This window comes from Jaculus jaculus, chromosome 5 (genome assembly GCF_020740685.1).
Source record: "Jaculus jaculus isolate mJacJac1 chromosome 5, mJacJac1.mat.Y.cur, whole genome shotgun sequence".
NCBI lineage: Eukaryota > Metazoa > Chordata > Mammalia > Rodentia > Dipodidae > Jaculus > Jaculus jaculus.
In genome coordinates this window covers 74,675,686-74,699,782 of record NC_059106.1, presented here as the reverse complement: position 1 = coordinate 74,699,782, position 24,097 = coordinate 74,675,686, and the positions used below count along the sequence as shown (strand labels likewise).

Here is a 24,097-nt window from a genome sequence, read left to right as displayed (position 1 = left end):
AACCCTGTGTGCCTCACCCTCCTCCAAGAGTGACACACAGCAACAGCCACAAAAACAGTCCTTCCCTGCAATATTTATTAAGGAATTTACACATACATACACAGGAAAAAGGCAACCAGGCATTGCAGTTCCCACACATGAAATCGTTTAAGCCAAGTTTTCTTGTTTGAATTTTCAAGTGGGGTGAACAATGGCCGAGAGAAAAGCTATCCAGGCTCTCTGCCTCAGATGCCTGGAAAAGGTGAGCAAACAGCGCGCTCTGACGCGCAGACGTCAGACAGTGATTGGCAGGTGGGAGGAGGGAAAGGAGAGGCAGCTATCAATGATATGGCAGGTTTTTAAAACTATAAGATAACCTGACAACAGTTTCAGGCTGTTGATAAATTAACACTTCTCTGCTGGAACCCTGAAACTATAAACACAAAGGAAAATGCCCAGAGCAGATGGGGAGAAGATGGGAGGTAGGATACACACACACACACACACGCACACACACGCACACATGCACGCACACGCACGCACACACAAACAGTGCACATGTTAAACTCTGAATTCCTGCACAGGGGTTGGTCCTCCAGTCCTGGGCTGGATCCTGCTGGAGGCAGGTCGAGGGTGGGCAAGGGATATGTGTTTGTGTGTGGGACCTCCATGAAGTCTTTGGTGCTGAAAAAGGCTGGCTGAAGCAGCAAGTCCCGAAGCCCCAGATCCACAAAGCACTCAGGGTGAAGGGAAGAAATATTTTTGCTCATCCTCACAGGAAGGGGCTTGCTTCGTTCTCCCAGGCTCAACCAGATCAAAGGCCCCAAGAGTATTGGAGTGCAGTACTTCCTCCACTCCCAGGAAGTTGGAAACATGGAGCCTCCCTCTTCAACCAAAACTTTAAACACTTTAGACACAGCTGATTAACACATGAAGGTCCTCCATACCCTCCCCTCTTTGTCAAATACATGTCACATACAGAACTTCCCAAGGCTCCACGAGGGAAGGTGTGCACATTTCCCCGTAGTTCAAATGCCCTCATCTGCCCATAGCTTCTAAGGTGCTGGTGCCAGGAGAGGACAGGAGCTGTGGCTGAGGAGGAAATGGGACAGCCAGGGGACGTGAACAACAGAAAGCAACAGAGAGGGCTGTGTGTTCGGGAAGTGGCCAGGTTGGGCAGGATGCCAAACCCAAATGACTTATTGAGCATTTCTAAACCAAACAGAGAGGTAGGAAAGGGGGATGGAAGAGGGCTGCAGGAAGAAGAAAATGGGGGAGGGAAAGGGCTGAGAAGAATGGCAGCCACACAGGTGCTTTGCTTTTATTTCCACATCTGAGGACTGAGAGTCTGATTGGCTGCCTGGCCGTTTCCGCTGCCCATTGACTGTCCATAGTTCATCATGCCGTTGGCTCCATAGAAGTTCATCCCAGCCATCTGCTGAGTCATCTGAAGGAGAGAGGAGACTTTCAGACCAGGCTGCAGGCACTCAGCCAAGCTGTGGTAATGACAGGGCAAGGGTCCTTCTGTCTATGGGAAGGAGAGGACAAGACTTCAGGGACAGGACACTGCATACATGAGGGACTCTGGAGGGCGATGTTACCAGAGACTAATGTCAGGGAGGGAACGAAGGAATCCTGGGTCTGATTAGCACATGAGGTTCTTCACTTCTTCCTTTCCAGGCCCTCATCCTAACAGAAGGGGCCTATTGTTAACTGGCCACAGCCAACCCACAGGGAGCAAAGACAAGCCCTCAGTGCAGTGCTTCCACTTCAACCCTGGCAGAGAGCACTGCTTCTCCCGGCTCGTTTATGGAGGGAAAACGAAACTGGGCAGTTCCAAGTGAATAAAGGAAGAAGGGGAGACATCTAAGTGTCTTCAGTCCATGACAAGCAGAGCAATTAGGTGAGAGTGGAAAGAGGCTTCAGTAGGGGCTTTGTTTTCTTTTTTCTGTTTTTCTTTTGGTTTTATGTTTGTTTCTAAACCTGATCTCATTATGAAGTCCTGAAAGTCACTATGTTGACTAGGCAGACCTTGAACTTGTGGCAATCTTCTTGCCTCTGCAAGTGGTGAGATTACACAGGTGTGCACCATCATGCCCAGCTAACAGGAGCTTCTTTATAATTAGAAAGACTGAGGCTGGAGAGATGGCTTAGTGGCTAAAGGCACTTGCTTGCAAAGCCTGTCAAGTCAGGTTCGTTTCTCCAGTACCTGCACAAAGCCAGATACATAAAGCAACCCATGCATCTGGAACCTGTTTGCAGTGGCTGGAGACCCTGGTGCACCCATTCTCTTCCCCTCTCTCTCTCTCTCTTTTTTAAGTACCTTATTTATTTATTTGAAAAAGAGAGGAAGAGGCAGAGAGAAAGAGAGAATGGGCACTCTAGGGCCTCCAGCCACTGCAAACAAACTTCAGATGCATGTGCCCCCCACCCATGCATCTGGCTTACGTGGGTCCTCGGGAATCGAACCAGGGTCCTTAGGCTTTGCAGGCAAATGCCTTAGTTGCTAAGCCATTTCCCCAGCCCTTCTTCCCCTCTCTTTCAAGTAAATTTTGAAAATTAATTTAAAAAGACTGGCTCTCTCAAGCCAGAGGCACCTCATGAGAATGAAGGCTTTCCTAGAACCACTATAAAACATACTCAAGAAATGTGGGCTGGAAAGACGGCACTTGCCTGTGAAGCACAGGGACTCAGGTTGAATTCCCCAGAATCCACATAAGCCAGATACACAAAGTGGTGCATGTGTCTAGAGTTTGTTTGCAGTGGCTGGAGGCCCTGGCACGCCTAATCTCTCCCTCTCTCTCTCTCTCTCTCTCTCTCTCTCTCTCTCTCTCTCATAAACAAATAAATAAATAAAAATATTTTTTAAAATATAACCACCACAATATTCTAAGAAACCCTACATGCAGGGCCTTTGGTCTCCTTTAATTAGAACAGCTCTCCTATCACTCTTTTCTCCCCCCACCCCCATACTGACATTTAACTTAAAAGAATTCAGCCAATTATTCTGTAGCATATCCCTCAATTTGAATTTAACATTTTTCTTATGACTAGACTCAGGTTACTTACTTTTGGCAAGAAAATTAAGTGGATGACAGTGTGTCCTTGGTGTCAGGAAGTACATGAGATCAGTGTGTCCCGTTATTGGCAGTGTGATGTTTGGTCACATCACCAACAATGATGCTATTTGTGTTTTCCACTGTGCGATTCTGCTTGTCCAAGTGTAACACACGCTCTTCCACCCTGGCACTGCCCGTTTTAGTTTTTACATTCGTGACTCAGCACTCAGTGCTCATCAGCAGTCCTTCTGTCACAAATGTCCACAGCTAGGAGCTGACCCAGCAGATTCCTCAAGAAAGGCTGATAAGCAAGGTATTTCCTGAGTTCTTGCATATTTAACTTTTTTTTTTTTTTTTTTTGAGATAGGGTCTCATTCTATCCCAGGCTGACCTGGAATTCGCCATGTAATCTCAAGGTGGCCTTGAACCCACAGCAATCCTCCTACCTCTGCCTCCTGAATGCTGGGATTAAAGGCATGCGCCACCACACCTGGTTCCCATTCTTTGCAGGTTTTAGTTTTGCAACAGGGTCTTGCTATGTAGCTCAGGCTGACCTTCAACTCACAGCAATTCTCTTGCCTCAGCATGCTGGATGCTGGGATTGTGGGTGAGCATCATCATACCCAGATTTTTTTTAAGTCTTTTTTTTTTCCTTAAAACTTGTTTTGTTGTTTGGTTATTTAAAACTATTTTATTTTTAATTAGATAGAGAGAGGATGAATGTGCCAGTGATCCTAGTAACTGCAAATGAACTCCAGATACATGCACCACCATGTGCATCTGGCTTTATATGGGTACTGCATAATCAAACCTGGGCCCTTAGGCTTTCCAGGCAAGCACCTTAACTGCTAAGCCAGCTCTCTAGTCCTAAAAAAGCTTTGTATTTATTTATTTGCAAGCAGAGAGACACAGAGAGAATGGGCACTCCAGGGCCTCTTGCACTGCAAATAGAACTCCAGATACATGTGCCACTTTATGCATCTAACTTTACAAGGGCACTGGAGACTCAAATTTGGGTCAACAGGCTTTGCAAGGAAGCAAGTACCTTTAACCACTGAGCCATCATGGTTTTTTAAATATTTTTTTAATTATTTATTTATTTATTTATTTGAGAGCAACAGACACAGAGAGAAAGACAGATAGAGGGAGAGAGAGAATGGGCGCGCCAGGGCCTCCAGCCACTGCAAACGAACTCCAGACGCGTGCGCCCCCTTGTGCATCTGGCTAACGTGGGACCTGGGGAACCGAGCCTCGAACCGGGGTCCTTAGGCTTCACAGGCAAGCGCTTAACCACTAAGCCATCTCTCCAGCCCTAAATATTTTTTTAACTTATTTGAGAAAGAAATAGGCAGGTAGAGAGAGAGAGAGAGAGAGAAAAAAAGAATTGGCATGCCAGAGCCTCCAGCCACTGCAAATGAACTCCAGACACATGTGCCCCCTTGTATATCTGGCTTATGTGGGTCCTGGGGACTCGAACCTGGGTCCTTGGCTTTGCAGGCAAGTGCCTTAACCACTAAGCCATCCCTCCAGCCTCATTATGGTTTTTTAAAGCAGGGTCTCCCTCTAACCCAGACTGGCCTCAAAGTCATAGCCTATCTCAGACTCAAGAGTGCTGATTAAGGCTTGTACCACCACGTCTGGCCCACGTCTAGCTTTTAATCTTTTCTTTCTTTTTTTTTTTAAAGGGACTTATTTTAATATTTATTTATGAGAGAGAGAGAGAGAAAGAGTAAGCAAGCATGCCAGGGCCTCCAGCCACTGCAAATGAGCTCCAGACACATATGCCAACAAGTTCATCTGGTTTACATGGGTTCTAGGGAATCAAACCTAGGTCCTTAGGCTTCACAGGCAAGTGACTTAACCACTAAGCCATATCTCCCTAATATGTTCTTTTTTCTTTTCTTTTTTTTTTTTTGTTGTTTTATTTTGTTTTGTTTTTAGAGGTGGGGTCTCACTCTAGGCTAACCTGGAATTCACTTTGTATTCTCAGGATGGCCTTGAACTCACAGTGATCCACCTACTTCTGCCTCCCAAGTGCTGGGATTAAAGGCATGTACCACAAAGCCTGGCTTAACTTGTTTCTTTTTTCTTTCTTTCTTTTTTTTTTCAAGGTAGGATTTCACTATAGCTCAGGGTGACCTGGAATTCACTATATAGTCTCAGAGTGGCCATGAATTTATGGTGACCCTCCTACCTCTGTCTCCCAAATGCTGGGATTAAAGTCATGCGCCACCATGCCCAGCTAACATTTTTTTTTTTACAACCTTTGATGTCAAAAGCTGAAGGACAGCTTGGCTGACTATCAAATACTTGTTTTACATGTGCTTGAGTATCTTGAAGATGGGATTTGTACTGTCTTTTTGTTTGTTTGTTTTTAGTGTGAAAAAGATACAGACAGATACAGAGAGAGAGAGAGAGAGAGAGAGAATTAGCACGTGAGGGCTTCCAGCCACTGTAATAGAACTCCAGACACATGCACCACCTAATGTGCATCTGTGACATGTGCACTTGTGTCACCTTGTGTCTGGCTTACATGGGACCTGGAGAGTCAAATATGAGTTCTTAGGCTTGGCAGGCAAGTGCCTTAACTGCTAAGCCATCTCTCCAGCCCTCTTACTGCTTTTTGTATGTTGCTATTAGAAAGTCTAGGGTCAACCTGGATTTTTTTTTTTTGGATGCATGTGTAGAGAAGGCTAGGCTCAGAGGATTTTTCTCTTACTTGGGTTAAAGTCTTAAAGTCTTACTTGGATGTTTTAGAGTGGAGTGTTCTGGGTCAGGTTGCCCAGAATTAGACTGGACTCTTTATTAATCCAAATATTTTATTTCTAGAAAGCTTTTTTGCATATTAATTGTCTCATGATTTTATTTTTATTCTTTGGTTATCTCCAAATATATACATGCTACACTTTCCTTCTGAAAGGCCCAAGAATTCAGAAGCTCAGAAATACTATCACGCTCCAAGGGGAGCTTAAGCGGGCCCCTGCATACCTCAAACTCCAGGCTTTACTCTCTGTTGGAAGCAAGTAAAGAATCCCTCTTCTCATTATATCAGAGCCCGCTCCTAATATAAAACTAGGTAAAAGGGCATGAGATAGCCCTCAAGGATGGGAAATGAGTAATGAAGTGAACCACTTACTTGGTTTCTGTAAATAGCCTGCACTATAAGCCTTACACTATAAGCCTTAATAGCCCACACTGTAAGCCTTAGTAGCTCGCACCATAAGCTGTAACAGCCTGCCTCAGACCACCAAGGTCATAGGAGGCTGATACCATACTCTGCTACCCCCACCTAAGGAATTGCACAAAGGCTGACCTCCAAGATCGTAGGAGACTGGTACCACACTCTGCTACTCCCACCCAAGGACCTGCGCAAATGCTGACCACCAAGGTCATAAACTAATTGGCTTAGAAACTATGGGGTGGCACAAACTGACTGGCTAACACCTTGCGGGCTCCTGATATTAAAAAATGATTGGTCTAATGCACAGGCTTTGTTAGAAACCCTATAAAAACTGTCCTGTTCCTGCATTCGGGGCTCTGCAGTCCTCTACCCCTGTGCGGTGTACGACTGTGGGCCCCAGCGCGCTTGGAATAAAATCCTCTTGCAGTTTGCATCAAGACCGCTTCTTGTGAGTGATTTGGGGTGTTGCCATATCCAGGCAGAGTGTGGGGGACCCCCTACTGGGGTGTTTTCCTTCACTTCCTTGCTTGTTTACTCCATTACTATTTTCTTTTTTAATATTTTATTTATTTATTTATTTGACAGAGAAAGAGAGAGAGAGAATGGGTGTGCCAGGGCCTCCAGCCACTGCAAATGAACTCCAGATGTGTGCACTCCCTTGTGCATCTGGCTAACGTGGGTCCTAGGGACTCGAACCTGGGTCCTTTGGCTTTGCAGGCTAAGCCATCCCTCCAGCCCTATTTATTTATTTAAAAGACAGTGAGAGAGCCGGGCATGGTGACACACACCTTTAATCTCAGCACTAAGGAGGCAGAGGTAGAAGGATCACCGTGCATTCAAGGCCACCCTGAGACTACACAGTGAATTCCAGGTCAGGCTGGGCTAGAGTGAGACTCTACCTTGAAAAACCAAAAAACAAAAATGAGAGAGAGAGAGAGAGGTTGCGGGGGGGGGGGGGGGAATGGGCACACCGGGGCCTCTAGCCTCTGCAAATAAACTCCCAATGCGTGTACTACCTTGTACACCTGGCTTTATGTGGGTACTGGGGAATCAAACCCAGGTTAGGCTTTGCAGGAAAGTACCTCAACCACTGAGCCATCCCTCCAGCCCTCTATTATTTTCTTATTTTTACTCCTTTTTTTTTTTTTTTTTTTTTTTTTTTCTGGCCCAGGCTGACCTGGAATTCACTATGTAGTCTAAGGGTGGCCTTGAACTCATACAATCCTCCTACCTCTGCCTCACGAGTGCTGGGATTAAAGGCATGCACCACCATACCTGGCTTTTACCCCATTTTTTAAAAAGAGTTTCTAGACCAAGCTGGCCTCTATATTCTCTATAGCCAAGACTTGAACTCCTGATGTCCTGCCTCTACCTCCTGAGTGTTCTCCCCCATATACAATGTAAGCAAGTAAGTACTTTTAACAGCTGAGCCCTCTCTCCACCCCCGCCCTTCTGCCACGTACAATACCTTTACAAACTGCGACCTACGATCAGGTCCCTTGCTTGTGACAACCCAAACAGCCAGAGTTCTAATCGCCCACACCTTCCACTTGTACTCGGGATGTCTCCACCTGGGTGGGCCTTTGTCCTTCTGAGGTCTCTGTCTGTGCTGCCACCTCTTGGCTCTACTCCCGAGCCTGATGCCATGTCACTTGAAGCTGTGGTGGTGGCAGACACAGTCATGATGGTTTCACCTGCATTCCTTCTCCGTCTGGAAAGGTTTCTAGCTTTGTTTTTGAGAAGGTGTGAAGAGACTCAGCATCTACAGGAACTCAGAACACCTCAGAAAGTCTGACTTTAGACAGGCCTTGTGTGAGAACAAAAAAAGTGTGTTGGGGGAGAGGGGTATCTAGGGATATCTTTGGCATTATCTCACTTTCATGGAAAGGATTCAAAGGATGCGGGAATGGCAGCAGGGGAGACACTGAGGACTCGTCCCAAGTAAAATGGGGTCACTTACCTGAGTAAGGTTCCACTGCAGCTGCTGAGCTGGCTGAACCCCATACATAGTCTGAGGCATAGCTGCCATGCCTGCCATGTAGCCAGCCTGCTGGGTGGTCAGCATCCCATTTGGCACCCCAAGCATTGATGCCTGCATGCCCCCCATATAGCCTGTGGGCATGGCCATGGGGGCAACCATTCCAGAGGCTCCTGGCTGGGCCACCATGCCTACTGGTGGCGGCATCATGCTCCCCATGATGCTGTTGGGGGGTGTGACCCCAGGAAAGCTGGGGTAAGCTGCGGGATACGCTGCCATCTGAGCAGGAGCCATAAACATCGCTGCCAACAAAACACAGAGATGGGTCAGTTAGAGAGTAATACATGACTCCTCTGCCCCAGAGTCTTTGTTCCCTGTCACAACAAATAATTCTCCACATGTGCTTCCCGCCTCTCCCTAACACACCTTCGCCACTACATGGACTCTACCTTGGGCAGGCATTTGAGGCGTCTGGGATCCATACAGTGAAAGGATGGAGTCTTTGGAGAGCTGTTTCTTGCCTGTTTCTTCTGTTTTGCTCCCTGGTTCTGGAAACAGGTTCAGGTTTTCAGGAACAGAACCAGCGCTCCCTGCTGTTGGCATGGAACCTACAACCTGAAGGCACAAAGGGCAGTGGGAGAATCAATATGGTCCTATTGGGTTCTCTAAGAGGACCCTACACTTTCTGCTGTGTCTAACATTTCTGATAGGAATTCATGGCTCCACCCAGGCATAGTGGTTCATTCTTATTATCCCAAAACTCAGGAGACTGATGCAAGAAGATTGCTGAGTCCAAGGCCAGCCTGAGCTATATAGTGAGTTCTGGGTCAGCCTAGGCTACAGTGGGAGACCCTATTTTAAAAATTAAAATGCCTCAGCAGGGCATATTGGTGTATGCCTTTAATCCCATCAATCGGGAGGCAGAGGTGAGTGAACTGCTGTGAGTTTGAGGCTACCCTGAGAATGCATAGTGAATTCCAGGTCAGCCTGAGCTAGAGAGTGAGACCCTACCCTGAAAAAAAAGAAAACCAAAGTCCAGTTCCACCAAGGAAGCATGACTTTAGTACCATGATTATATTAGAAACTTTTCCAGAATACTCTTTTTTAGTTTTTCAAGGTAGGATCTCACTGTAGCCCAGGCTGATCTGGAACTCACTCATAGCAATCCTCCTACCTCGGCCTCCTGAGTGCTGGGATTGAAGGCAAGTGCCACCACACCTGGCGAGAATACTTTTTAATCCTTAGAGGCACAGAAGACTCACCTTTCTGGAACTGGAAGAAGGGGAAGAGACAGAAGCCAAAAGATCTAAATCCTTCTCTAGGGTATTGCTGGTCTTACTGTTTGCAATGGAACAGACCACAGGAGCATCTGCAAAGAGAGAGGGATTTTAACTTTAGCCTGCAGCACTGCTCATTAAGACACTACTTCTGGGCTGGAGGGATGGCTTCACAGTTAATGCATTTGCCTGCAAAGCTTAACAACCCAGGTTCTATTTCCCAGTGCCCAGGTAAAGCCAGATGCACAAGGTGGTGCATGCATCTAGAGTTCATTTGCAGTGGCTAGAGGCCGTGGCATGCCCATTCTCTATCTGCCTCTCTCTTAAATAAATAAAGAAGGGGGCTGGACAGATTGCTTAGTGGTTAAGGTGCTTGCCTGTGAAGCCAAAGGACCTAGGTTTGATCCCCCAGTACCCACCTAAGCCAGATACACAAGGGGGCACATGTGTCTGGAGTTTGTTTGCAATGGCTTGAGGCCCTGGTGTACCCATTCTCTCTCTGTCTGTCTCCTCCCTCTCCCCCTCTTTCTCTAGCTTGCAAACAAATTAATTAAATTTTAAAAGAAAGGAAAAAGTTTTTGAAATGACGCTATTTCCTTCTATTCTGGACAAAGAGCAGGCAGAGGAGGCCATATACCCCACCACGGGCCTGGAAATCCAATCTCTCAACCCACAAAGCCTGGCTAGGGCTTTGCAAAAAAAAAAAAAAAAAAAAAAAAAAAAAGGCCTGACCCCACATTCCCACAAGTGCTGTGGGGTAGCTTGTGGCCTGCTGTCAGGCACAGGGCAACAGACCCCCAGCACAAGGCTGTACCAGCACCATAGCTGGAGGGGTGTCTGGTTCCTTGCTGGTTACTGGAAGGGCAAAGTAGAGAGAGAGAAATGGAAGGTACCGAAGTTAGGAGCCTAAGTAGTCAATCACCTAAATCAACAGCAGACCTAAAAGTGCCAGCAGTAAGAACTGGAGAACAGGCTTTCTTCATTTCTACTTTCCCCTTCCTTTCTTTTTTTTTTTTTTTTCTTCTTTCTTTGCAAGCAAAGAAAGAGAAAGAGAAAGAATGTTTGCAGTAGCTAGACACCCTGGGACAGCCAAACTCAAGATACATCTGCCACTTTGTGCATCTGGCTTTATGTGGGTACTAGGGAATCAAACGTTAGGTTTGGCAAACAAGAGCCTTAACTGATGAGCCGTCTCCAGCCCCCAGGCATTCTCTTTCAAACAGCATGGCAAGGTGACAGGCATCTGGTGGTGGGGGTGGCCAGGGGATGAAGGCGGGCAGTAGGGGAAGTAGCAAAAGGCTTAAGGGTGTTGTTTAGTGAAACTGTCAACATTTCTTGAAGGTTTAATAAGTACCAGGCCCGGCGCTAAGAACTTTGAAGGTTTTACATCATGCAATACTTCCAACAACGCCTTTAACATAGTCTGACCTACCACACCGCACAGATGAGGAAAGAAACACTGAGAGGTTAAATAAACTACTCATGATCATGTGGACAGTAAATGGCACAAGTGGGACTCTGCTCCAAAGGCCACACTCTTAAATACTACACTGAACTGGCACTCTGAAAAAATATGTCACAGTAAACCCATTCTTACAGCAACTGCACAGATGAAAAATGTAACAGAAGAACATGAGAAAATAACCTCATGTAGTGAAGTAGACACAAAGTGAGGTCCTGCCTACCAGTATGCCCAGGACCACTAAGAATTCACATCAAATTTCTAAGAGTATGGGTATTAAAAAGCCAAGTTCTTACCAAGGCCCAACAAGTCCATGACAGGTGCTGTGGATTTGGGGGAGCTTTTCCGAGGTAGCTGTGAATCTTCTTTTTTCTGTGGCTAAGGTGGGAATATGATATAAAATGAATAAGTAGTTGTTCTGAGCTCTTTCTCCTTCCTCTACACCTTCACTGTAAAACCACAGGTATTATGATACAGTTATCATTTTATTTTCAAAGACAGGTACCAAAGAAACAAGACTCAGGAAGCATGAGTGAGTACATAAACTGAACATGAAGTTTTTTTTAAAAAAAAAAAAACACGTGTGGTGGCACACACCTTTAATCCCAACACTCGGGAGGCAGAGGTAGAAGGATTGCTGTGAGTTCAAGGCTACCCTGAGGACTATATAGTGAATTCTAGGTCAGCATGAGCTAGAGTGAGATCCTACCTCACTATCTAGAGAGGCAGAGCTTTCTGAAATCAATTTAACAAGTAGGTAATCAACTGCTTTCTGATTAGATTTAAGGCCTGCACCATGGGAGGGAATTCATGCCTGGTATCAAAAACCTAGGCAAAGCCGGGCGTGGTGGCGCACGCCTTTAATCCCAGCACTCGGGAGGCAGAGGTAGAAGGATGACCACGAGTTCAAGGCCACCCTGAGACTACAGAGTTAATTCCAGGTCAGCCTGGACCAGAGTGAGACCCTACCTCAAAAAACAAAACAACAACAACAAAAAAAGAACCTAGGCAAAAGCTTTGGCTGAGGAGGTCATAGGCCCAAAGAAGGAACTACTGTGGTTGTTTGGCTAAACGGATATGTTTGCCTATCAAATTGTCCTCTAAGTATTTATGTCCACAGAAGAGCACTGCTCTTACTTCTGCTCAAGAGAAGCTTTTTTGTCGTGGGCAGCAACTACTGGGGAAACTCAAAATTTGTCCAAATGCTGAGAGTGAGTGACTGTTGCAGTTCAGTGATTAATGGAACATCTATATCACTCCCTCCAAGGCTCAGGAAGAGAAGATGGAAAGAATTTAAGAGCCAGAAGATGGGGAGAAGTGCACTGCCTTCTGGACATGATGTGGTTGTGTTGTTCATTCATTGACTGACAGAAGCTGTCATTACCAGCACAAGATACCACCATTCCATCATGGACGGTGGAGACACTCATGAGACTCCCACCCATCCCCTGCCAGAGGAATGACTGTCAGTTAATGGCTGCTGGGGATAGGGAGAAATCTTCCTCAGTGATGTAGCCTCTGGTAAATTGCCTGTGCTCGGAAAATTAAACCCCCACCCACGTTCACTAAACTAACACACACACACACACACACACACACACACACGACATCAAAGTAGATGTGGGAACAGCTGGGAAGAAGGGGATGAACAGAAGGAAAAGAGGACAAAGGAAGATAACGGCAAGTGAATATGATCAAAATACACTATATACATGTGTAAAAAGGTCAACAAATTTAAAAAAATCTTGTAAAATAGTAAAATAGAACCTTTAATTCCAGGCACTTGGGAGACAGAGGTAGGAGGATCACTGTGAGTTTGAGGCCAGCCTGAGACTATATAATGAATTCCAGGTCAGCCTAGGTTAGCGGAGGCACTACCTCAAAAAAAAAAAAAAAAAAGTGAAATGTCTTAAGAATGTCCCTATCTCTCAAAATCCCAAGCACCAGGCTGAAGAGATGGTTTAGCAGTTAAGGCACTTACCTGCGAAACACAGGACCTATGTTCAGTTCCCCAGGTCTCATGTAGGCCAGACACACATAGTGATGAATGTGCTAGGTGATGAATGTGCAAGGCCACACATGTGCACAAGTCAGCACATGCACATGGAGTTTGGTTACAGTGGCTGGAGACCCTGGTACACCAATTCTCTCATAAAACAAGAAAAATAATAAAAATCCCAAGCAACTATAATAGAGTACCAGGTCCTTCAGCCACAATTTATTTTGTACAAAAAGAAACTGATGTGCCATGGTGGCGCACACATTTAATCCCAGCACTCAGTAAGCAGAAGTAGGAGGATGGCCTTGAGTTTGAAGTCAGCCTGAGAATACATAGTGAATTCCAGGAATATGAGCTAGAGTGAGACTCTACCTTGAAAAATACAAAAAAATGAAGAAAAAAAATCAATTTACCCTGGGGTTGAGGGGATAGCTCAGCAGTTAAAGGTGTTTGCTTGCAAAGCCTGCCAGCCTTTGTTCAATTCCCCAGTACCCATGTAAAGCCAGAAACAAAGTAGGGCATGCATCTGGAGTTCATGTGCAATTGCAAGAGGCCCTGGCATGCCCACACTCACTCACTCTCCTTACAAATAAGTAAAAAATATATTTTTATTATTACATTTTTTTAGGGAGAAATCACAGATGGTGGGGCTTATTTAAGTGAAAAGTCATAAATTGTGGGGTTTATTTGAGGGAGACTGGGATCTAGGAAGGCAAGAGCAGTCATAACATGTGGAAAGTAGGAAATATGCCCTCATGTGGAAACAGCATAGAGTATAAGGTTCATTTAGGTTTAAAAAAAACAAAACTGGAGTAGAACCACAAGCACGTGGAGGGGAGTTAAACTGAAGCTCTCAAAGAAAGCCTGAGGGAGTGCCACAACCATATGGAGGAGAGTTAAACATAAAAATAGGGCTGGACTAGATGTCCCTCAACTGATGAGTGGATAATGAAGATGTGGCACATTTATACAATGGAGTTCTACTCAGCGGTAAAGAAAAATGAAGTTATGAAATTTGCAGAAAAATGGATAGACCTGGAAAGGATTCTACTAAGTGAGGTAACCCAGGCCCAGAAAGCCAAGCGCCACATGTTCTCTCTCATATGTGGATCCAAGCTACACATGATTGGGCTTCTGCGTGAGAAGGAAAATACTTAGTAGCAGAGGCTAGTAAAGTTAAAAAGGAGATATAAAGGGAAGAGAAAGGAAGGGAGGAGGGTACTTAATAGGTTGATATTATATATATGTAAGTATAATGATTGAGATGGGGAGGTAATATGATGGAGAATGGAATTTAAAAGGGGAAAGTGTCAGGGGGGAGGGAGGGAATTACCATGGGATATTTTTATTTATAATCATGGAAAATGTTAATAAAAATTTAAAAATTTTTTAAAAAATAGGGCTGGAGAGATGGCTTAGTGGTTGAGGTACCTGCCTGCAAAGCAAAAGGACCTTGGTTCAATTCTCCAGGTCTCACATAAGCCAGATGCACAAGGTGGCACATGCATCTGCAATTCATTTGCAGTGGTTAAAGGCCATGGAGCACCCATTCTCTCCCTCTCCCCCACCTCTCAAATAAATAAACAAACAAAAATAAAACATTTTAATAACATATAAACTCCCCACAAGCCAAGGTAGAGCCTCACTTTAGCTCAAGCTGACCTGGAATTTACTATAGCTTCAGGGTGGACTCGAACTCATGGTGATCCTCCTACCCCTGCCTCCTGAGTGCTGAGAAAAAGGCATGTACCACCACACCTGGCAATAAAAATATTTTTAATAGTTTGTTAAATTTTATTTATTTATTTATGTATTTGACAGGGAGAGAGAGAGAGAAGAGAAAGAATGGGCGCACCAGGGCTTCCAGCCCTGCAAACGAACTCCAGACACGTGCATCCCCTTGTGCACCTGGCTAATATGGGTCCTGGGGACTCAAACCAGAGTCCTTTGGCTTTGCAGGCAAACACCTTATTACACTAAGCCATCCCTCCAGCCCCAATAAAAATATTTTTTAAGAAAGAAATCAATGTGCCCTGATTTCTAGGCTTCTTTAAACTACCAAAAGGAAATGAGCACAGGAGTTCTACCATAAGGACTAAGTTGGGAGTAATATCTGCTCAGGAGGTACACGCAGCTATAGCATTGTGGCATGGAATATGCTTGTGTGCTTAGAAGGGACATATTTGAAAACTGGGCCTGTGGCACATGCCTATAATCCCAACACACAGGAGGTAGAGGCAGGAGCATCAGAAGCTCAAGGTCATCCTCAGCTACTCAGACTTTGAGGTCAGTCTGGACTACAAAAACCCTATCCAGAAAAAATAAAAATATGAAGCCAGGTGTGGTGGGGCACGCCTTTAGTCCTAGCACTCGGGAGACAGAGGTTGGAAGACCACCATGAGTTCAAGGCCACCATGAGACTACATAGTGAATTTCAGGTCAGCCTGAGCTACAGTGAGACCCTACCTTGAAAAACCAAAAAGAAAAGAAAAAAGAGAGATGCAAAAGTAAAAATATGAAGAGGAGAAGAAATATAAATGCAGTTTCCAGGCCCCATCAGGCCTTATAAAGAAGTGCCACGGAGCCAGGTAGCAGAAGGCAAGAAGCAGGAACAGCTGTAGGCGATCTGAGATAAATGTAGAACCCTTTAGTTCCAAGTACAGAGCTACAATATGGTGTCCAGCTCACGCGCCAACTATGAGCCTCCCACCCTCTCCTCCACATGTGAACACGCCACACCCAAGCCCTGCCACACAGCACATGCTCCTTCCGACTTACCATTTTCACTTTCTCAAAAACAACAGGTTCCAGTTTTTTCTCTGGAGCTGGTTCACTCCCTCTTTTCCACTTGTCATCCTTCTCTTTCTAAAATGATTTAACAGGACAGTGTCTTAGCATTGGCACAACTAGTATTAGCATAGGCCCCATGAGTTGTAATTCCAAATGTCCTCAAGGACACCAAAAGTCCTTCATGATTCTACTGCAGCACTATGACAAACTTTGGAGCATGTTGTGGTGTGGGGTGTGAGAGCTGTATGAGGCACACTCCACACATTTTAAACACCCACCCTCCTGGTCTGACTCACTCATGACTCTTGAAATTTGTAATATGTTTTCTGTCAATATAAGAAGAAAATGTGTCACGAATTTTGTCCCAAATTTAACTTGTTATTGCTGTGAGAGGCTTCCCCATTCATCTCAGTACACTGGTAAATAAGTTCCCCTTACTCAGCTTATCACCTTTCTGAGTTTATAAAATTTATTTATTTTAAAATTATATTTATTTGTAGCCAGGCATGGTGGCGCATGCCTTTTATCCCAGCACTCAGGAGGCACAGGTAGGATCATCATGAGTTTGGGGCCACCCTGAGACTACATAGTAAATTCCAGGTCAGCCTGAGCTAGAATGGGAGCCTACCTAAAAAAAAAAAAAAAGTAATGAAGATATGGCACATTTATAAAATGGGGTTCTATTCAGCGGTAAAGAAAAATGAAGTTATGAAATTTGCAGGAAAATGGATGAATCTGGAAAGAATTATACTAAGTGAAGTAACCTAGGCCCAGAAAGCCAAGTGTTGCATGTTCTCTCTCATATGTGGATCCTAGCTACAGATGATTGGACTTCTGTGTGAGTAGGAAGAAAACTCAGTAGCAAAGGCCAGTAAGCTAGAAAAGAGATATAAAGGGAAAAGAAAGGAAGGGAGGGGTTACTTAATAGGATGGTATTATATATATGTAAGTAGAAAAATAGATTAATGGGGGTAGAAAGGCCCAAGTGAGGTTAGGGGAAGAGACTGAGTAAAAGAAAGGTGGAGGGAGGGCTAATCAAAATCTAACAGGATATAAATAAATCATATGGAAACCTACTTTTTTGAACAATGGAACACTAAGGACCTATAGATTGTTACTAGAATATTTTCAGTGCCAAGGATGGGATACCTTCCAGTGAGTTGTTGGCCAGGGAGGTCCCTGGTGCCCACAGAACATTATAGGCCATTGCCAAGGCCCTTGGTTTCCCACCAGGAGTAGATGGTGAGACCCTATTGCTGAAGACTCCACGTACTTAGGCTGCAAGGCCACTGAGAAACCCTGCTGCAATTGAGCTGATAACCTCCCCCATGTAGAGCAACTGAAAGAAAGCTGGAAGAAGCCATTCTGCATGCAGTTCAATGAGAGAGAAATCACTAGTGAAGATACTCAGCAGTGGGCACTGCAAGCCTTTATATTTTGCCAGCCAGACCAAATGAGCCAACGGGTATAGTAGTGGCAGGTCTGTCATGGTGGAAACCAACTGCCCTCTAATTGGAATCGAGGCCCGCTCCATGGGAGGGAATACATCCCTGATACTGAAAACTTAAAACAGGGGTAATAATGAGCCCTAGGGGTGTAACATGTGCTGCTGTCTGGCTAAATGTATATACTATGCTTATCAAACTGCCCAGTAAGCACTACTCTTAATGTTCATACCCTTATATTAATGCTACTTTCACTTTTGGCAGAGAACCTTCTCTTTTCAGATAGCAGTGACCTTGGGATGACTCAGAAGGCATCATGGTGCTAGAAAGAAGTGACAGGAGTGCTCAGCACTGCAATATCTCTATCACACCTTCAAAGGCTCAGGGTCTAATGCTGAAGAGGTGGTGGAAAGAATGTAAGAGCCAAAGTAAGGGTAGGACTCCTTGCAACATGCTCCTCTAGACACAAAATGTCCTGGATATCCATGACCTCACAGTGCCTGACACTACCTACTCAAGACCATCTCAAAAGGAGGAAAAAATCATGACATTAAAATAAAAGAGAGACTGGTTGAAAGGGGGAGGAGATATGATGGAGTTTTGAAGGGGAAAGTGGGGGGGAGGGAGGGCATTAGCATGGGATAGTATTTACAATCATGGAAGTTTTTAATATAAAAAAATAAGGTGCAACTGATGGAGAAGACAATGTGATAGCTAATATTGTAGGAATGAAATAAAACTAGAATCGTTACAAAGTGTTGTAAAAACAGTATAAAGTAGTTCAACTTCTATAAAGTACATTGGAAAAAATATGAAGAGACAAATATTGAAATCTTTTGAGTTACATATTATCATATCTTATAATAAATCAAGAAAATAATCCACAGACTAGGGAGCTGGCTCAATGGTTAAAGCTGCTTGCTTATAAAGCCTGTCAACCCAGGTTTGATCCCCCAACACCTACACAAGGCAAAAAGCAGCTCATGCATATGGTATTTGTGTACAGTGACAAGAGAACTGACATATGTGTGTGTGTATACACACATGTGCAAAAAAATTTTAAAGAGAAATTAACCCAGCTGGGCTTGGCAGTACATACCTACTATCCCAGCATTAAGGAGGTGAAGGCAGGAAGATCTCTAGTTCAAGGCCAGTCTGGGCTACATAGCAAGAAGATCCTATCTTAATAAACCAGAAAAGAATGGAAGGAAAGGAGAGAAGGAGGGAGGGAGAGAGGAAAATAATTCAAATTATGAAGAATTACATGTACCAAGCTGTTCATCCCAGAATAATTCATGCTAAAGAAAAACTGCAATGACAACCTTCCTGCTGCAAAGGGGAACTGGACTCATCTGTTCACAAAGAGATGAGACAGCAATCTGACGGTGTACGTCATGCTGTGTATGACATGTTAGGTGGAATGAAAGAACTGTAACCATAGAGAGGGAATGCGCCAATGTGACAATGAGAATATGCGTGATTTTTGCATCTCAATTTTTATTGTTTCTGTAAGAATATTTTTTTTAATTTTTTTTTGTTTGTTTGTTTGTTTTGTTTTCTAAGGTAGAGTCTCACTCTAGCTCAGGCTGACCTGGAATTCACTATGTATTCTCAGGGTGGCATCGAACTCTCAGCGATCCTCCTACCTCTGCCTCCCGAGTGTTGAGATTAAAGGTGTAAGAATAATTTTATCACAACACATTTTGTTTTTTGTATAGTGTGGCACTGTAACAGAACACTTTTCTTTCTTTCTTTCTTTCTTTTTTTTTTTTTTTTGAGGTAGGGTTTCACTCTCATCCACGCTAGCCTGGAATTCACTATTTTGTCTCAGGCTAACCTAGAACTCACAGCAAGCCTCTTACCTTACCTCTGCCTCCTGAGTGCCAGGATCAAAGGTGTGTGCCACCACACCTGGATTCCTTCTTTTAAAGGAATTTTATTTATTTATTTGCAAGAAGAGAGATACTGAGAGAAAGAGAATGAGAGAGGGAGGATGAGAGGGAGAGAGAAAGAGAAAGAGAATAGGTGCACCATGGCCTCTAGCCACTGCAAACAAACTCCAGATACATGCATCACCTTTTGCATCTGGCTTTACATGAGTACTGGGGAACTGAACCTGGGTCATTTGGCTTTTCAGGCAAGCACCTTGACTGCTAAGCCATCTCTCCAGCCATTCTTAAAAAAAAAAAAAAAAAAACAAGTTTTAATGTAGCCCAGGGTGGCCTCAAACTCACTGTTGAGCCAAGGATGACTCTGAGCTCCTGACCCTCCTGCTTCTACTTCCTATGTCATAGGGTTACAGTGCAGGTCACCACATCAGACAGAACAGTTTATACATTGAGTTGAAAATGTTTTCTCTGCCTATAGAAGGGAGGGGGCATTGGAGTGAGGAAATACTCCACTGACAGAGCACTTGCCTGTCATGCACAAGGCCCTGAGTTCAACCCTCGAACTTCAAACAACAAAAACCCTTTTTAGCAAAGCTATAGGTTTTTTTTGGTTTGAAATTAAATGTTCCATTTAACAAGTATTGGTTTTGTTTGTTTGTTTGTTTGATAGAGTCTGTGTAGCTCAGGCTGATCTCAAACTTGTGACAATATTCCTGCCTCATCCTCTCAAGTGCTGGGATTCCAGGCATGTGTCACCAGCTTGTCTGCAGAAAATATTCTGTGTATGATACTAGGGTTGAAGGAAACATTCATTCTTGGCATCAAGATCTTCAGAAGATTATATAAAAATCTAAGCACTTGGGCAGAGGTAGGAAGATCACTGTGAGTTTGAGGCCACACTGAGATTATATAGTGAATTCCATGTCAGCCTGGACTAGAGTGAGCATATCAAATGTTAAAAATTGTAATAACTTTCAGTAAACAGGAGGTATTTTCTTCCCCAAACCCCTGTTTTGTGGGTACATTACCCCAACAACATAAATATGAACACCTGAATGTCTTCATGCAGCAATCTCCCCTCCTCTTCCAGGATCTGAATTACTTGATACCCTTTTCTGATTTCAGGGTTGTTTTTTTTTTAATTGTTGTTGTTTATTTTTTGGGGTAGGGTCTCACTCTAGCCCAGGCTGACCTGGAATTCACTATGTAGTCTCAGGGTGGCCTCGAACTCATGGCAATCCTCCTACTTCTGCCTCCTGAGTAATGGGATTAAAGGCATGTACCACCATGCCTGGCTTGATTTCGGTTTTTATATTTCAAGCACATGAACAAAGTTTGGCAGATCAAACATAGTTTTCAGGGCTGGAGAGATTGCTTAGTGGTTAATGCGCTTGCCTGTAAAACCTTACGACCAGGGTTCAATTACTCACTACCCACATAAAGTCAGATGCCAAAGTGGCACATGTATCTGGAGTTCATTTGTAGTGGCTGGCGGCCCTGGTGTGCCCATTCTCTCTTTCTCTCTCTCTGCTTGCAAATAAATAATTAAAAAAAAACAACAGGGCTGGGGAGATGGCTTAGTGATTAAGGTACATGCCTGTTGAGCCTAAGGACCCAGGTTTAATTCTCCAGGTCCCAATGTAAGCCAGATGCACAAGGTAATGCATGCATATGGAGTTTCTTTGCAGTGGCTAGAGGCCCTGGCATGCCCATTCTCCCCCTCCCTCCCTCTCTGTCACGAATAAAAATAAAAAATAAAAGCTGGACGTAGCAGTGCATGCCTTTAATCCCAATACTTGGGAGATTGAAATAGGAGGATCACCATGAGTTCAAGGCCACCCTGAGAATACAGAGTGAATTCCAGGTCATCCTGGGCTAGAGAGAGACCCTACCTCGATAACCAAATAAATTAATATTAAAAAATAATAAAAATTTTAAAGCATAGTTTTTTAATAAGGAAAAGCAAATATTGGGCCAGGGAGTTGGTTCGGTGGTTAAAAACACTTGCTTGCTTGCAAAGCCTGACAGCCTGGGTTCAATGTCCCAGTACCAATTAAAGCCAGATACACTAAGTGACATATGCATCTGGAGTTTGTTTGCAGTAGCAAGGAACCATGGTGTACCCATTCCCTCCCTCTCCCCCACTTAAATAGAGAAATTTTTAAAAATATTTATTATTTATTTATTTATTAGAGACAGAGACAATAAGAGAGAGAATAAGCATGCCAGGGCCTCCAGCCACTGCAAACGAACTCTAGACGTATGGGCCACCTTGTGCATCTGGCTTACGTGGGTCCTGGGGAATCGAACCTAGTTCCTTTGGCTTTACAGGCAAGCACTTTAACCACTAAGCCATCTCCCTAGTCCCAAGAAAGAATTTTTTAAAAAAGGAAATGTGGGTTCTTTGGTTCTAAACACTGTTTTTAAAAGCTTGTGGGTTGAGAGGGTAGTGAGTACCACAGCACACTTGTGAAGGCCAGGGGACAACCTCAAGATGTCTGCATTCTTTTTCCACCCTCTCTGAGACCAGGTCTCTTGTTGATATAAACGAATGCCAGGCTAGCTGGCCAGCAAGCTTTACCTGTTCTTGGCTCCACCTTCCCATTGCCACAGATGCATTAGGATCACGGATGCCTGTACCACTTTACACCTGACTTTACATGGGTGCTGGGGAATCGAACCCAGACCAACAGCCTTTCCAGGCAAGTACCTTTAATCACTTAGTCATCTCCCCAGTTTCTCTAAGTCCTTTTAATTAATTAATTTATTTATTGGTTTTTCGAGGTAGAGTCTCACTGTAGCCCAGGCTGATCTGGAATTCACTATGTAGTCTCAGGCTGACCTTAAAACTCACTGCTATCCTCCTACCTCTGCCTCCCTAGTGCTGGGATTAAAGGTGTGTGCCACCATGCCTGGCTTCTAAACCCTTTTTTTTTAAATAATTTTTTTGTTTACTTTTACTTATTTATTTGAGAGCAACAGAGAGACAGAAAGAGGCAGATATAGAGAGAGAATGGGCATGCCAGGGCCTCTAGTCACTGCAAATGAACTCCGGATACATGCGCCCCTTTGTGCATCTGGATTACATGGGTCCTGGGGAATCAAGCCTCAAACCAGGGTCCTTAGGCTTCACAGGCAAGTGCTTAACCGCTAAACCATCTCTCCAGCCCCTAAACCCTTTTTAATGAAGCCATCCCATCTGTAGCTGTACATGGGGTTAATACTTTCTTGGAACAATAATAGCTCAGAAGTCCCTTTAGTCTTTTTTCTAGAAGACTATGAAGTAACAGTCGCTTACATTAAGTTGAGGAGGAATTCCTTTTCCTTAACTACATGTAATACCTTGTATTTATTTGACTGTTGAAATTCACTTACCACTTAATATCCCTTTCACACAACTATCAATGATCAATCTGCAGCTGATTCCAATTAACTTCCTCCCACCCCATGATAGGGTCTTGCTCTAGCCCAGTCTGACCTGGAATTCCCTATGTAGTTTCAGGGTGGCCTTGAACTCTCGGCCATCTTCCTACCTCCTGCCTGCCTAGTGCTAGGATTGAAGGTGTGTGCCACCATGCATGGCTCCAATTAGCTTAACTTTTTTTTTTTTTTTCCGAGGTAGGGTCTCACTCTGGTCCAGGCTGGCCTGGAATTAACTATGCAGTCTCAGGGTGGCCTCTGCCTCCTGAGTGCTGGGATTAAAGGCGTGCATCACCACACCCGGCTAGCTTAACTTTTAATTACCTGGAAGGGATGAGAGCCCTGAGCAAAGTGATCCCTCTGACTATTATATTATCCATTAAAATACATAAGACCTTAAGGGCTGGGGTTGTCGCTAAATGGTGCTTGCCTACCATGCATAAGGCCCTAGATTCAATCTCCTTAAAAGAGATGACAAAAAAGCAAAATAAATAACTAGAAGATTAATACATGATGGAGGGATGAGGCCTGTGATGGAACTGAAGAATTCCATATTCCCTATACTTTGGAGGCTACAGAATAACCCATTACTTGTAAGAGACTTTACTGTAGAATCTTGTCAATGGCTGCTTAGAAGTCAGGAGTCATATATTGCTTCTTCCTTAGTAATCATTAGTGGGCATACTTTCTTCATCCAAAAATTACACGGCATTTCCTCCTGGGTTATAATACACTGTTACCATACAGTGTTATTTCAGACTGGCAACCAGTAGTAAATCTCTGAAACTCGTCTCAGGAACAAGGAAGTGTCCCTCTGGCAATCAGTGCACTGACACAGGTGGTCAACAGACAACAATGACTGAAGGATACATTCGTTATACTAAAGGAAATGGATGCTTTACTCCTACTTCTACTGACTTCATTTACAAAAAAAAAAAAAGGGTGAGCATAAATACTGATACATGTGGAGAGATGGCTTAGCAGTTAAGGTGTTTGCCTATGAAACCAAAAGACCCAGGTTCGATTCCCCAGGACCCACATAAGCCAGATGCACAAGGTGGTGCATGTGTCTGGAGTTCGTTTACAGCAGCTGAAGGCCCTAGTGTGCCCATTCTCTCTCTCTTTCTATCTACCTCTTTCTCTCAAATAAATAATTAAAATTTTAAATGACATGCTCCGCCAGACACAAAATGGCCTGGATATCCATGACCTCATAGTGCCTGACACTACCTACACAAGACCATCATAAGAGGAGGAAAAGACCATGACATCAAAATAAAAGAGAGACTTGATTGAGATGGGGAGGGGATATGATGGGAGAATGGAATTTCAAAGGGGAAAGTCGGGGGAGGGAGGGTATTACCATGGGATATTTTTTATAATCATGGAAAAGGCTAATAAAAATTGAGAAAAAATTTTAAATGTAGGGCTGGAGAAATAGCTTAGCAGTTAAGGCACTTGCCTGCAAAGCTAAAGGACCCAGGTTTGACTCGCCAGGACCCACGTAAGCCATATGCACAAGGGGGTGCACACATCTGGAGTTCCTTTGCAGTGGCTGAAGGCCCTGGTGTGAACATTCTCTCTCTCTTTCTCTACCTGTCTATTTCTGTATCTCTCT

The 24,097-nt window shown here is 44.2% G+C and overlaps 1 protein-coding gene across 2 annotated transcripts in view; it reads right to left on the bottom strand.

Annotated features, from left to right (window-relative positions):
* Window positions 1–53: 53 nt before the first annotated feature.
* Smap2 (small ArfGAP2) overlaps window positions 54–24,097 on the bottom strand; it is a 79,889-nt gene continuing 55,845 nt past the window's right edge. Inside the window, exons 5-10 of one of the 2 annotated variants that reach the window (XM_045151008.1) lie at window positions 15,714–15,800; window positions 11,233–11,314; window positions 9,460–9,566; window positions 8,647–8,812; window positions 8,180–8,499; window positions 54–1,426 (exon numbers count right to left, since the gene is read on the bottom strand). In XM_045151008.1, coding sequence (XP_045006943.1) covers window positions 1,301–1,426; window positions 8,180–8,499; window positions 8,647–8,812; window positions 9,460–9,566; window positions 11,233–11,314; window positions 15,714–15,800 — 888 coding nt within the window. In that variant the 3' untranslated portion in view covers window positions 54–1,300. The remainder of the gene's footprint in view (window positions 1,427–8,179; window positions 8,500–8,646; window positions 8,813–9,459; window positions 9,567–11,232; window positions 11,315–15,713; window positions 15,801–24,097) is intronic. The other variant, XM_045151009.1, reaches the window with a different exon arrangement.